Below are 14079 nucleotides of genomic sequence, written 5' to 3'. Positions count from 1 at the left end.
GGAAACAGGATGGTAATACCACATGGAAAACAGAAGCGCGAGGACAAGTCAGTGGCAATCACCAACCTCCATTACTGTAGTTATTTGCCATCTGTGACGTGGGGCTATCTGCCACTGACGTCCTAACCGTTAACTTAAACCAGGATTCGAAATATTTAAACCTTTTGGGAACTTCAAATGGTGGCTTGGAAAAAAGCCTTGTCCTGTGGTAAAAGACCAAGTACTTGGTTTTTGGAAATAAACATAAAAAGTTTATGGTAAACCTCCATTGTGTTTTTTAATATTATCTCACAAAAGGTTCTGTACATACATAAATGCCTGTACCTGAGAACCGAGAACCGAGAGTTGGTTGTTGGTTCCAGGGCGCCCCGATATAATTACATTCTCCAAGTATCCTTCTCGAAGGTTGTCACCGAGGCCTTGACCCAGAACTAGGTCGTCAATTAAGTTTCGATAACCATGTCCGCCGTCAACCTTAACTGTCTTTTTAAACGATATGATAATGAGATAAGATATGTATATTGAGAGATTCTTATTTAACTTCATACTCTTCACATAAGGGTTTTTTAATGCTGTGTGCATGGATCTGAACAGAAACTTCATTATTCTCAGCTTGACTAATAATACAGAGCTATAATCTTGGGAAGGCATTCAAGCATCAAAATATTGGAGACCCTTAGAAATCGGCTTCCCATTTTTACGCTGTGTGTATTCAACGGCATGCATGCACAGTGACTCCCGTCAACTATAATTTCTTCAGTTCAGCAACAAGGTCCCCTAGATTAAAAGCCACAACTTCGAGTATTCCATGAGAGAACGAAGAATTAATTGATGGCGTAGGCCATTCTTGAAAAGACTCATCGTGGAGCTTGTCTAACAATGGCATTTCTTGAGGAACGTCTCAGCGAGCAACTCGCATGGCTCTCGCCTCGTGCAGTTCGAAAGGGGCTTGTGATTGTGAATGATGTTTTTTGCTGAGTCATGCTAAGAAACCTTTGACGAAGAACCGTGCCAGTTCTGGTCGAAAAAAGCTAAATATGTTGAACCAACGCGTGGCCGTGTATGTAGTTCAAATTCCACCAGCAGGGCATTTGAGTGTATGGATGTCCTTGTTAAAGCTCTTTCAGATGACAGGTGTTTCATTTGAGAGATAAAATATTTGATGACACAATATATCAAAAGCATGCAAAGCTCAGCTTGCTTTGTGGACTTTGAATATCAAACAAAAACACGGCAATGATGACTTCAGCATGTGAAAGCGCCTTCACTTTATTTCCTACTTATATGAAACTCTCCAGTGAGTATCTTAAGATGTCATTCCGCGCGAGCAGAGAATTCCAGGCTTCGTGCGTGATAAGAGCGTTGTTCTAGTCAATATCCCAATAATCCCCAATCTTTTCTTGATTTATCCGGAATATTTTTGAGGAGTCGCTGGGTTTGTACAGCAACACACGCCAGACGATGTACCACCTATCAACATACATTTGTGACCAATTTAGCGCCAGAGTTTCGAAATATATTCAACAGGCAGGACATGGCTGACATACATCATAATCTCGTCGTGACCTTTTTGGTGAGGAACACACCCACGATATGGGATGCGTCTTTGAAGATAGATGAACAAAGGACCGCTTTAGAATGATTCTAGTTAATTATGTACCAGCACATTAAGTGAGCAGCAATGACGAATCAACGATTCGAGACATTCTGGCTTTCTCTAAACCATTGACAAAAGTGCTACAGGGCACATGAGTATACATATATATGGAGTATTCTCACCCCTTTGCAGCTTCAATCTGTCCATCCATTTAAAGCGAGAGAAACATCAAGCTACAGCAATGTCAAAACCATGTTTTAACGTATGTATGAAGGTAACGTGTATGTACTCAGAACATATTTCGTACTTACAGTTCAATACATAGGGGCTCCCGTTTGACTCCTTGCAGAATTTCCAAAATGGTAATACACCCCAACTACCTTGCTACCAAAAGCAAATCATCAAATTGCATGGGTCGTTGGGCGCTTCGACCCTAAATGGCCAAGATGGAGGACTAAAAAATCGGCACTAGAATGAATTAAGGTTTCTCGTTTGTAAAAACCTGGGGTCGCCCCTTTTGCTGTTCACAAGAGTTCAGGCACGCTTGTATCAGTCAGTAAATTTGGGGTTTCAATGAAGTAGTTACTACGGTGTGCTTCCCCCAAGGCTCGCAAACGCGGGTCCGCCAAGCAGAGCCAGGTTGGTCTCAACCCACTATCCACCCTCGTCCAAGCGTTCGATATCCCCCAAAGTCGAGCAAAGTATTTGCTGGGCGTTTCATAGGCTCCGATTTGTTAGTTAACTGGGGCCATTAACTATTAGTGACCGGCGAATCTTGACTCTTCCCACTAGTTAAGCCGGTGACTATCTGATCAATCTCCAATTGGCTCTTGTTCATCCAGAGTGGAACTGGGAGAAGTCAGGAGGGAGAGTCTGAGACTCTTAGAAGCCCCAGACTTGAAGATGGACAAAAGCAAAGTAGACATATCCGTTGCTCCCGCTGCAGGTGCACAGCGGAAGATCCATGGCTGATGACGAGTATTTATTTTCTTTTATTTCATTATTTCTTTTCCCCTTAATTTAATTAAGCCCTGCACAAAGAAAGCTAGGATTGATACCAAGTCGAAAAGAGTTGTCAGGAAAAACTTGTGCCATTGGGAAAATGTCGATCACATTGACCAAGTTTAAATCTGTGTCTGTGTTTAGTAGGTTTGATACCTTTTCGCCCGTTTTGTTTCCGCCATTCTTGGGCCAGATTACAAGCATATCATGCTCCTGTCAAGCAGAAGCGCTAGAGCTTCCGATGCGACCAATGGAAATTTCGTTCGGGAAAATTGGGCTTTTGGAAAATGAGAGTTGAGTAAACAGCTGGGAGCGATTAAAACCTCAGCTGAATATCCTTTTTCCATTGAACAATGTTGGGACGCAGTCTGGCCAATGCCAGTAACTACATTTTTGTTCAAGGAGCATTTTATGGACTGTAACTTCCTGGTTTTGCTTCGTTCTTTAAGTTGGGCAGATACCAGAACGACGCCACCATGCTGCGTATCCAATGTAGTGTTTATCCAAGACCAGGAACATGACGCACGTATATTGATCTCGATGGAAATAATTGGAAACCCTGGCACGTCATCTGAAGGTTCCTTCTTTCCTCTGCAATGGTACAACCATTCTGCGGCATAGGTCTTACCCTTCAACTTGCATCGAACTCATGAGTGGTTCATGATCTTGATTCCCTGCAACTAAGCTTTAACTTTCTGGCACGGCAAACATGACAAGGTATATCCAGAGAACCTCTGACACATTCATTCATGAAGGGTGACCGTATGCTTCTCTCCTAATCAAATTCTTACTCCTCCGTGTAGGGATCGGAATAGGGGGCTGGCGATCCTTAAACTTGCGTTTGAGATCCAAGGCAACAAGAGTTAAGGAGCCATTGACGTAGGAGCAGGTCGTGGATGGGCGAGGGCATTTACTGAACTCGCCTATCTCTTGGTTCTGCTGAGCTGAAAGCTTGTAATAAAACAATTTTAATAATTAGGGCTGATACTGACCTGCTATAAAGATACATTAGCTTCTCATTGGACACTGCAGAACCTTGCTACAGCGCAGTATTTTTCAACAGGGAAGAGAAGCTGATAACAGCAACCAGAGTCCTGAAGTTCTGGTGTTCAATCGACAATACTCAAAGCCTCAAACTCGACGCGGGTTAGGATCTCATCACTAGTTTCCTCTCCAATACTGCCTGCTGGAACATTGGACGGTTATTTTTCTTTCACGACCAAGCTCTCCCCCATTGGTCCCCCATGTTCCGTAGCTCTTTCATCAGATATCCATCGAATCCGCTCGCAAAAGATTCCTTATCAATGAGAGTTGTCTAGCAGCAGCATGTTTCCCGCGCAATCACATCAAGTAACAACCCACTTCCAATTTACTAGCCAGTCAAATTAAGTCGGCTCTCGAGAGAACCATGATCCGTTCTCGACTCATGATGATTTGAATATGTGGGGATTCCAGCCCCATGAGTGTCGAGCGGGTTCAACGAAAAATACATCGTTTCTTTTCAATACAGGTTCGTTTTCCGGGGTGCTATGCTTACCCCACTGTTTTGGTGAGTATGTAATAATTCCCTGGTATTTATATTAGCTTGGTTATTTATGTTAGTACATATCTTACTGTAACGTATTGTGCGCAGTGTTCAGATGCTGCCCACCCGGGGGACCAAAGTCTGAGTGATTTATCTCAACTCACTCGCTTTCAAACATATTCATGGAAGATAATATGCTATATAGACAATAGCATATAGCGCTCATCTCTCTCGTCCTCCCTTCCTCTGAGTCCGTTCTCTGGATAACTTGGGTTCTCGCCGTTTGCCATGCGTTTTACTGGTTGTATCCATATCCGGTTTTTCTTTCGAACACACTTTTTGCTTTCCATTTCAAGGGTCCCCTGCTCTACCATCAGAACATGTCTGGGCGTTTGCCTCAGACCATCCCGCTCAGCGGTCCCGCCAACCACAGTTGCGACGGGTTGTTTTTAGTCCAGTTGGTTGGACTGAATGCACAACTCGGATGGTAAGGTTTTCATGACGGTCCGCTTAGCGCCGTTTTCGCAATATCCAGGGTCTCGGGATTCTGAGCTGAAGTTTGTAATTCCATCATGTTCGATCAATTTCATCATGAATCAGAAGCATGACGTCCTCGTTATTATAGCTATATTGCTTGAGAATCATATGCGATGAGGTGGTGAAGGATTCAGTTGCCTCAACTAAGCTCTCCTGATCTTAGGTGCTTCTAACTTTCTAGTGTACCTCGGTATTTCTATAAATGCCCAGTCAGTTAACTAATCAGGGTTTCGCTTGTGAACACCCTAGAGGATTAAAAGCTTGCATGGAACCTTCGACACAAAACAACACACATTGTACAACGAGAATTTGATGCACCGCCTTTCACATCCAGGCTTGTCATGCGCCAAGCAATTCTTGTCGCGAATAAAGAAGAGTATCTTGGACACAGCTTTCCACTGTTGCGATGAACGGGTGCGCATATCCTGTGTACATTATTTTATGACCTATGTTGTAGTTGAATAACCATGTTGAAGGTCAACATCCATATGTTCCCATTGTAAGTTCCCATTCTGTAAAAAAGGCGTAGTGAGATCTGCACCGCACTTGATAATAACAAAGCTTTTAGTTAGATAGGTTGCTTAGATGGCAATGGTTTCAATCAAGTATGCCAGCTCCGTTGCACCGAACAGTGGAGGGATACCCACTTCAGCCAGAATCAAACCTGTTTATGATATCTTCTATCAGAACAAGTAACACAAATCATATGTCAGTGAAACAGCATCGCAGAAAACAGTGCCGTTGCTTAGAAAATATGAGCCAGATTGATACAGTATTTGTAGGTAAATATGCCACATCTTTTATCATCCGCCCATTCTTTCCAGAACGAAAATTGTAAGGTATAAATCCACATTGAACAATTCCGATTGATTTATCTATACAAGTCATATCTTTACACACATGGAATACAAAGCGTATGCATAGCATGGGAACAAATCTTTCCGCAAAGATGATCGTGATTTCTCACAACTTTTTACCTAACTGCTCGGTAAATACTTCTTAATCCCGCCAAATGCATACATGTGTCGTGGCGGCAGAGGCTGAAAGCACGCTATCTTGTGGTCCCCGCTCATCCCTGGGAACTGGCTGAAACGGACCCGCTTTTGGCAATTGCCCTCCTCCACCAAACAAGAACACGCTGTCACCATGGCGGGGAACGGTTGTCGATGAAGAGATGGGTGTAGGAAGTGGTACCAGCGTGGCTGGAGCAGCCGTACAACAACTGCAATGGAGGAGAGGTTTCATTCTGAAGCATGCCATAATTTCAGGGATTAGCTACATATATATTTCAAACTGGACTTCGAATTTATGCATATTATCCGAAACTGTTGCTTTCTTTTGAAGCAACTTATTTATATCTCGACTGGAGGCACGAGAATACCGACGAGAGAAGCTCAGCCCTATCGGAATGATCACTCTTCTGGATTTTACATCCATGCACTTTGGATGAGAAGCGTCTCAACCGAAAATTTTACCGTTCAAGGCTGGGACATACATACATTTCTACAATATAATGTATGTAGAACACATTGAAAACGAGAATATATGCCAGTGAATAGAACAAGCCACATGAAATACTACACGTCCATAGACTGTTTTATAGAGCGCTGGAACACAGCAGAGGATGGCATTCCACATCACTTCGTATGTCCTTAACACAGAGTCACTGGATCCACAACTTGCAGGTCTTAAGATGATTCCCCCTCTATCGCTTAGTTTATTGATAGTTACCGATAACTAACGAAGATTTTGGCCGGGTTTCGAAGCAAATTCTTTTCTAACAAAAAACCGGTCAGTTATTTAAACAGGACCTACTCCCCACCATTTAGCTGGCTGCCATTGGAGTGTCTGTCCTTGCCCAACATATGCGCTAATTTCCGATTATTCTGGAAGACTCGCATGACACCCAAGTTTCGAGGTTGAATTCCTCAACCGGAAGAAACAAGGTCCGAGCCTTTGGGGTGGAGGGGTTATAAGCAAGTTACTCCGGAGATACATATTTCCGACTCACAACCATACAATGAGCATTTTCATATCCCTTCAATTGAAAACTTTTCGGTGCAATTGAGGATGAATTCCAGTTTCCTGCGGTCACGGCATATTGTCAAGGAAACTTCTCCGTGACTAACTGCAAGCCAATGCCGAGAGATTCTACATTTTCGGGTTTTGTCTCCCCATAACTAACGGTACAGATAGAATTGTTGCTTTGCCCCATCTGCTTCTTTGCCGCAAATCTACGGTCTACACACCTATAGATACCTTCTGAAAATATGCAAAGCATGTCAAGAGATTTCCGCTTCATCACCTTTCACTGTCAGAAAACTGCTTTCTCTAGCAATTGTGTGGCTGTGAGACATCTTTGCTGATGTTGACCTTAACATTCAACACATCAGCGTCTCTGTTGATATTCATATTTCTGTAAATGGATGATTTACGTTCATGTTAACAATTATTATTGGACTATTCTCAAATTATAACTCATGAACATATGAACTCCTGGAAATGCCACCAGCGCCTCTCGCTCGAAAAGCGAAAAGCGAAAAGCCGGACGAGAAGGGGGGAAAAAGGTGACCAAAATTATGTTTTTGCATATCCAACTGACAAAAAGTATTAGAGGGTTTGATGGCAGGCTTCTTAATGCGTCTTTTGAGGATGTTTGTTTGTCGGTAAAGTACTTGGGGCAATGGCTGAACTATCCTAACAAACGGTCTTCGAATCCCCAGTGCCGAATGCTATTGATGATGGGTCATTAGTCGTCATCCTTTTTCTTCTTTTTCTTCTTCTTCTTCTGCTTCTGACAAAGTTCCCCGTCCGACAGGACATATCCAACCTCTTTCCAGAATGGTCTGCCAGTTACCGGGTAAAGAATCAGATCCCAGTCTCCCCTACTCTCAGCTCGTCGCTCTTTTAGTTGCCCTATTGTAGGCGGACCGGTGTTCTTGATCTCTCCTCCTGCCACCCAACATACCGCCGCAGGGGGGCGTTCGTCGTCTTTAATATGAGAGGCCTACTTCCATGAATCCGACGAGGCGGTCGCGACTGCCATTGCCACTTCGTATTTCGAGATTGGGATTTGGTCTGTTTTTCGTGGCGCTGGTGGTTTGTGAACCTGCTGACCGAACAGCGGTGGTCTGAGATGCGACGCTCATCAAGAGGCTTGATGGAAGCGGTTCCCCGGAAGTGCTGACTTGCGATCTCCAATAGGCAGAAAGTTGGCTGTTGGTTTAAGTCTTGACTGGTACCCGTAGGATGAATTCTTTCTCCGGATCGAACCCTTTTGGCTCGTCCCTTTGGAATAGGGTTTGTATCTCAAGAGTGTTCCGCTTCGACGCTGTTACGGCACTCTTCCTGGAACCTAGAATAGTAGCTTCATGTCCACTTTTCTTGAGATTATGATGCTGTTTCGCAATTCCGCTTCGCTTGCAAGGACTGTTCCTCTGTCCCTGCTGATGCACAGATATAAGGAAGAGGAACAAGTATCCTTCTGGATAATCAGACGTTCCTTGGACTCTTGATGAGAAATAGAAACGAGCAATAATATTGGGTTGGAAGGAATTCTCTTTTCCTGTGCTGAGGACGATATGTCTGAAGAACTATAGTGATTACCCTTCAAATCTCTATATTTCGCCTGGGGAATCTGGACTATATATACTCTATTATTCGCTCCCCTTCTGCTGGATAGAAGTTTGATGCATTTAAGTATTTTAATAGACATGAGAGGTCTTCCCTGATGCTTTTCCCGAGTTCTCGTTTTCTTCTTCATAATCCCCATAGTTGTAATCGAAGCTTTAGAAAGTTGAATTATGAGGTTAAAGGTTGCTCCGGAAATATCACTAGAATGTCAAATATTTCCCATCTGACATGTGGGATAACATATGCAAAAACTACTTTGAGTTCTGGACATTCTCTTAATGTTGACCTGCTGTCTATGTCCAATATGCTACACAAGGGCTGTTAGAAAAGGTCAAGTTTAGGGTTCACCACTGCATCTGAATCTTAACGGGCTTTGCCATTATTAAACTATCTACTTGTCCTGGCAAACAACCACTTCTCTTTCTCTGAGGATTTGCAATGCCTAAAGTATCAATTTTCCCTATTCGTAGTAAGCAGAGCATTTCGGAACTTGGAGAATTGCCCGTCATCTTCCATCTCTCATGTACAGACGGATACTAAAGAACTGTCGGCTTGAGTACTTCTGGTAAGAGTGGGGCAAGATGTATCAAACAAAAAGTAGTCATGTTAAAAGCTCATTAATCATTCATCAACCTTTTTAACTGAAAGTTTAACAGAAAAGGATATCTAACATTAAATAGTAGAAATGTAAATAGTGGAGATCATTTATTTGCAGATTCATACAATGGTTTCAAAAATCTCCCTAGTCCTCTTCCCAACCAACTAAACACTGATGGTTTTGAATACACTATAAGCAAGAAGATCGATTAGCGTTGTTTCAAGGACAGAAGGGTTCGTTGCTACTCGGGATCCATCCGCATATAAGGCTCAGAAAAATAAATAAATGTCATATTAGTCACTTACCCGAACCCACTGCTCCCAGTCCCCATAATAGTCCCAGGCATTTGCGCTTGCCAATGGAGCTCTTTCACCGATTCCATATAATGCACAAAGAGAAGTTGAGGAGGGACATCGGCAAGACCCGCATCACGACTTTCCTCATCGTCCAGTTCAACGGCCAGGTCCCAAAGGGTCAGGGTATTATCTGCAGACCCAACAGCAACCACACTGTCATCTGTCGGATGCCATTCTATACTTGTGATGGGTTCCTTATGGAAGTCAAACGAGGCTACAGGTTTTGGTTTGAGCTGCGATGTAGCACCTCCAGAGGTATTTGGCTTCCAATGTCGAAGATCCCACACACCCCATTGGCCGTCGTCTGCACCCGTAGCAAGGAGGTGGTATGTCTGCCGCGACCAGCTCATGACGTTCACGTCTGTGTTGGAGACTTTGACGTCCACTGCTGGTTTGCGAGATTTGGATCGGATATCCCATACCTTGACACTGCCATCGCTGCTTGCGGATGCGAAAACGTTGCGCTCGTTGGGGGACCATTGGAGTTCTTCCACTGAAGATTTATGTCCGACGAATGGGCGGGTGTCAGTCACCCAGCCGCCTCCCTCTGTGCGAGTAGTTACGTATATCAACCCGTCGTTGTCGCCTGTAAGCAATTTTCCTAGGGGTTGAAGAGGGGACCAGTCGATGGCATATCCTTCTGATTTGTGCATTCGTAAAGTAGATAAGGGTTTCGAGGAGGAGGGCGGGAGGATCGAACCCGGGTTATCAAACATAGAAAGATGGGCGGTAACGTCGTGGATTACGACATGAGAATTTTCAAGCATGGTTGCGGTAAGGGTTTGTGGAGGTTTGGAGTAATCTCCGGATGACGGGGAGATTTGATGAGCACGGATTCTGTTTGTCGTAGAGTTCAGCGGGATAGATTTTGACTCTAGGATTGGTTCTGAGGATTCGTCGTCTGAATCATCATCGCTATCCGAGTCCTGGTTCTCTCGCTCCATCCTGCTAAGTCCGCTCAATTTGAGGATCATCAATTCGTTTTCCTTCGAACGAGCTCCATCTGCTTGGGTTCCTGCTACGGCATATACGGTGGCAGGGTATGTCTTCCGGTTGTCACCCAGTTTATCTTTTACAATATCAAACGATAGGCATGGCCACGGCGTACTCAGGGTATGAAGCATTTCATATGTGGAAGGGTCTGGCGACAATGTCTCTCCAGGAGCCAACTTTGTTCGCCCTGGTATGAACATCTGCTTATCGACTTCCATAACATCTGTTTACAGTCCATCAGCAAAACTTTAATCGTTGAACTGGATTGCAACGAAACGGAGTTGCCCACCGCAATACCGTTTTTTCTTTTTGTTCTTTAATGTTTAATTCATTTCATCTAATGTGCATTCACATACCCCTTTGCTCCTCTGCCTCCCTATCTGCATCTGGGCGCCCGTCAACGCCAGCCTCAATGATCTCATCTTCACTTTCAAATTCGTCCTCAAACTCGTCTTCGAATTCCCCCACCTCGTCAGTCGGGGCATCTGCCACCAAACGTTCGCCAGCTTTCAATGGCACGGATGGATCTTCTGTCACATCTGGCCCTCGTTTTGACATTGTGAACGTATTTTCCAACTCGAATTAGATATTACCAGTGTAATATTAATTAAAAAAGGGGCTTTGTTTGTGGGGATATTTTGTTGGCATATATAACTCTCCAAGCTTAAATTTGAATATTATTTAATTTTTTTTTTTTCTGGGGAGGAATGAAACACGCTAGGCCGTTCTGGGACCAATAACCCAACGCTGTGGAATTTAAGAGCTTCAGAAGAAATCTTCAGACCATAATAAATCTGGTAATTGCCGACGTCTCTGCTGTGATTGGTTTGTCGCCAGGTTAGCAGAGTTGGTTGAAAGATTTCTGTCGTTTTTTAACAGCAAGCAACTCTGCCACATCCCATTTTTCCAGGATATGTTTTGATCATTTCAACCCTGTTTTGTTTCCTTGCTCCGCGTTTAATAAGTTATTTAAACGCCGTGTTTTGCGCGCCACGCGCCTTATTCAAAGTCCCCCAAAGGAACCCTTTTCCAAACCACTTCAGCCCCTAGGTTTGGCATGATATTATTTCCCGGTATCTACCAATAATATCTTTTTGAACGACCTTGTCCACTATTTAATGGGCATCTAAGCTATAGACAGGACACAACCGTCTCCCATGACGATATTCAACGACTTTCTTTGACCACATTCTAAAATTCAGCGTCATTGTTTACTGGCCGTGATTTATGCCTTCTAAGGCCGTGGCTCCTTATTCACGCTCCTTAGCATTCCTTTGAAATAATCTGGTGCTGGCCGTTGGGGAAAATGGACAACCGACTGCCAGAAGCAGAAAAGTTGCCTGTGTTGGAGCAAGCAGCTCCAGTCGACCATGGACTAAATCAAGTTCAGGAACAAAATCAGGTTCCTGACCAACAGCTCCCTGACCAACTTCTTGTGCAAAAGGCCCAACCAGAGCAGGACATGCCACCAGCCGCAGAGGAAGCAGTGACCAGCTTACCCTCGTACAATAACAATGGCTATAGCAACAGCCATCTAACCGACTACTCCCCACACTCCATCGATTGCCCCGCCTCTGGTCAACCATCCATACCGCAAGAAATCAAGTCGTCTCCCCGTCATCATTCTCCAACAATGTCTTCTCAGCAATCGGCCCAACCGGTGCAGACAAGCTCGCGGCCTAGTTCAGGCTTATCGGGTGGTAGTGATCGGTACGGATACCCACAGTCCTACCAGGACCCAAATCGGGACCAGAGACAACAGCAACAACAGTCTGCGCCCAGCAAGAATAGCGTCGTTATAAAAGTTGGAATGGTGGGGGATGCTCAGATAGGTAAAACCAGTCTTATGGTTAAATACGTCGAGGGAAGCTGGGATGAAGACTACATCCAAACACTTGGTAAGAGATATAATGGGATCCATGCATCTCTTTTGTTTTGATATTTGGAATTTTGGAATCTAGTATTTAGAAATACAGATACTGATATAGACCCTTCACAATCATAGGTGTCAACTTTATGGAGAAGACTATTTCTATTCGGAATACAGAAATTACATTTTCCATTTGGGATCTGGGCGGACAGCGTGAATTCGTCAATATGTTACCTCTAGTGTGCAACGATGCTGTCGCAATATTATTCATGTTTGACTTGACGCGAAAGAGCACCCTGAACTCCATCAAGGAATGGTACCGACAGGGGCGTGGGTTTAATAAGACCGCCATCCCATTCCTTATTGGCACTAAATACGACCATTTTGTTAACTTCCCGCGGGAGGACCAAGAAGAAATATCAATCCAGGTCAGTGACATATTCCTTCTAGGCTACTTTTGTTTTCCTCCCCCCACCCAAAAAACAAGCAGTTATTATTTCCTCTAAGCTGACAAGAACACGACAAAAGGCCAAACGTTTCGCCAAAGCCATGAGAGCCAGTTTGATTTTCAGCAGTACGAGTCACAGCATAAATGTGCAAAAGGTATGTATAGTATTTTTTTTTTCTTCCCCCGTTTTCAAGTTCACATCAGATTGACCCAGACAAACAAATGCTAAAACATGTATGCTATAGATCTTTAAAATCGTTCTAAGCAAGGCTTTTGATCTTAAATGCACTATTCCCGAAATCGAGAACATCGGGGAGCCGCTATTGCTCTATCAATCGGTCAATTAAGTGAAATGTGATGTGTGCGGCTTATTTATTAGATGAGGTGATGTGATATTTTCTCTATGATGAAACAAATAATTTGTACGCTGGATGAAGTCATGATTTATATGATTATAGTCTTCGTTTTGAAATTGAGAGGTCGGTGAGTCGGTGATACGGGAAGCAGCATGGTAATAGAGCCAGGGCGCTGTGTACAGCCAGCTGCATATTTGTCAAGCCATGAAGATAACGCAAATCGGTGTGCGTGTTGCTGCGAATAATCATCGCTGAGGCGATATGCGTTTTCTTTGTTTTCTCTTTTTGGCATTGGGCTGCGTTCAAGGCATTTGATTATTTTTATTTTTCACTCTTTAAATTTCCGTTCTTCCTTTCCTCTTCCCTTTCTCCTTTGATTCTTGTCCTGTGTTTTGTAAATTTTCTCGTCATCTGGACGTGTCCAACTGCGCCTTTCCCCCTATTGACCTCTCATTTATTGCTTTTGTGCAGATCAATTGTAATCCAGCTCGCTCTGTTAAAAAGAAGGAACTATACGGCGTCAGAGAAAGAATGAGAATATCTAAAGAAATTGTACCCTAGAGCATCATATAACATGCGTGTATTAGCATTGTAGCATTGGCCTGCATGTCTTTTGCATTTTATGACAAACTGGCAAGCTTGATCGATTGCAAAGATTGCTAACTACTGGAAAGACTATGGTGGAAAATAGCTCACGTGACTAAAGGGACCGACCCCACTATTGTAGGAGCACTTATTATGTATCACAATAATGCCTACTGTCAAGTACAGGTAGAGAATCAACTAGAAAAACAAGACTGTGAAAAAACCAGTTAAAAAGGAGGGAGCATTATGTTTTATTTTCACAACTTTACAATGTTCTTCCAGTATGCAAATTTAGTGATTTTTAAAGATAATATCATCTGTCATATTATTTGCAGATATTATATAGTGTAAAATAATCTCATTCTTATAAACAAAATTTTTTAAAAAAAATGAAAGTAAACTTTCATGTACTTGTGTTATATTGATTTTTCAAAGTAGCAGATTTATTGCAAACTTGTTATCTGCATAATTAATGAAAATAAAAAAGTTAGTTGAAGATAAAATAATCTAATCAATAATATTTAAATTATTAAATTGAAAGAGTAGAAATTCAATATCTGCAATTATTATTATTTTTAT

The 14079-nt window shown here is 43.1% G+C and overlaps 4 protein-coding genes across 4 annotated transcripts; 1 reads left to right on the top strand and 3 right to left on the bottom strand.

Annotated features, from left to right (window-relative positions):
• Positions 1-288: 288 nt before the first annotated feature.
• Positions 289-983, bottom strand: PAAG_05526 (hypothetical protein; the record flags this gene model as incomplete). Its single annotated transcript, XM_015845601.1, has 2 exons — positions 289-483; positions 879-983. 2 exons carry the CDS (start codon positions 981-983, stop codon positions 289-291), a joined length of 300 nt encoding a protein of 99 aa, XP_015699827.1.
• A 6427-nt stretch (positions 984-7410) lies between these two features.
• PAAG_05523 (hypothetical protein) lies at positions 7411-8433 on the bottom strand (the record flags this gene model as incomplete). The annotated part of the gene is made up of 4 exons (XM_015845600.1): positions 7411-7577; positions 7673-7856; positions 7904-8254; positions 8314-8433. 4 exons carry the CDS (start codon positions 8431-8433, stop codon positions 7411-7413), a joined length of 822 nt encoding a protein of 273 aa, XP_015699826.1.
• Positions 8434-9193: 760 nt separating this feature from the next.
• PAAG_05522 (ribosome biogenesis protein) lies at positions 9194-10799 on the bottom strand (the record flags this gene model as incomplete). The annotated part of the gene is made up of 2 exons (XM_002792747.2): positions 9194-10464; positions 10598-10799. 2 exons carry the CDS (start codon positions 10797-10799, stop codon positions 9194-9196), a joined length of 1473 nt encoding a protein of 490 aa, XP_002792793.2.
• A 748-nt stretch (positions 10800-11547) lies between these two features.
• PAAG_05521 (septum-promoting GTP-binding protein) lies at positions 11548-12906 on the top strand (the record flags this gene model as incomplete). The annotated part of the gene is made up of 4 exons (XM_015845599.1): positions 11548-12139; positions 12247-12539; positions 12640-12714; positions 12805-12906. 4 exons carry the CDS (start codon positions 11548-11550, stop codon positions 12904-12906), a joined length of 1062 nt encoding a protein of 353 aa, XP_015699825.1.
• Between the last annotated feature and the right edge of the window lie 1173 nt (positions 12907-14079).

The sequence above is a fragment of the Paracoccidioides lutzii genome, assembly GCF_000150705.2.
Source record: "Paracoccidioides lutzii Pb01 unplaced genomic scaffold supercont2.14, whole genome shotgun sequence".
Taxonomy (NCBI): domain Eukaryota; kingdom Fungi; phylum Ascomycota; class Eurotiomycetes; order Onygenales; family Ajellomycetaceae; genus Paracoccidioides; species Paracoccidioides lutzii.
Note: the sequence above shows the minus strand (reverse complement) of the source record. Positions and strands in the feature narration are given on the sequence as shown.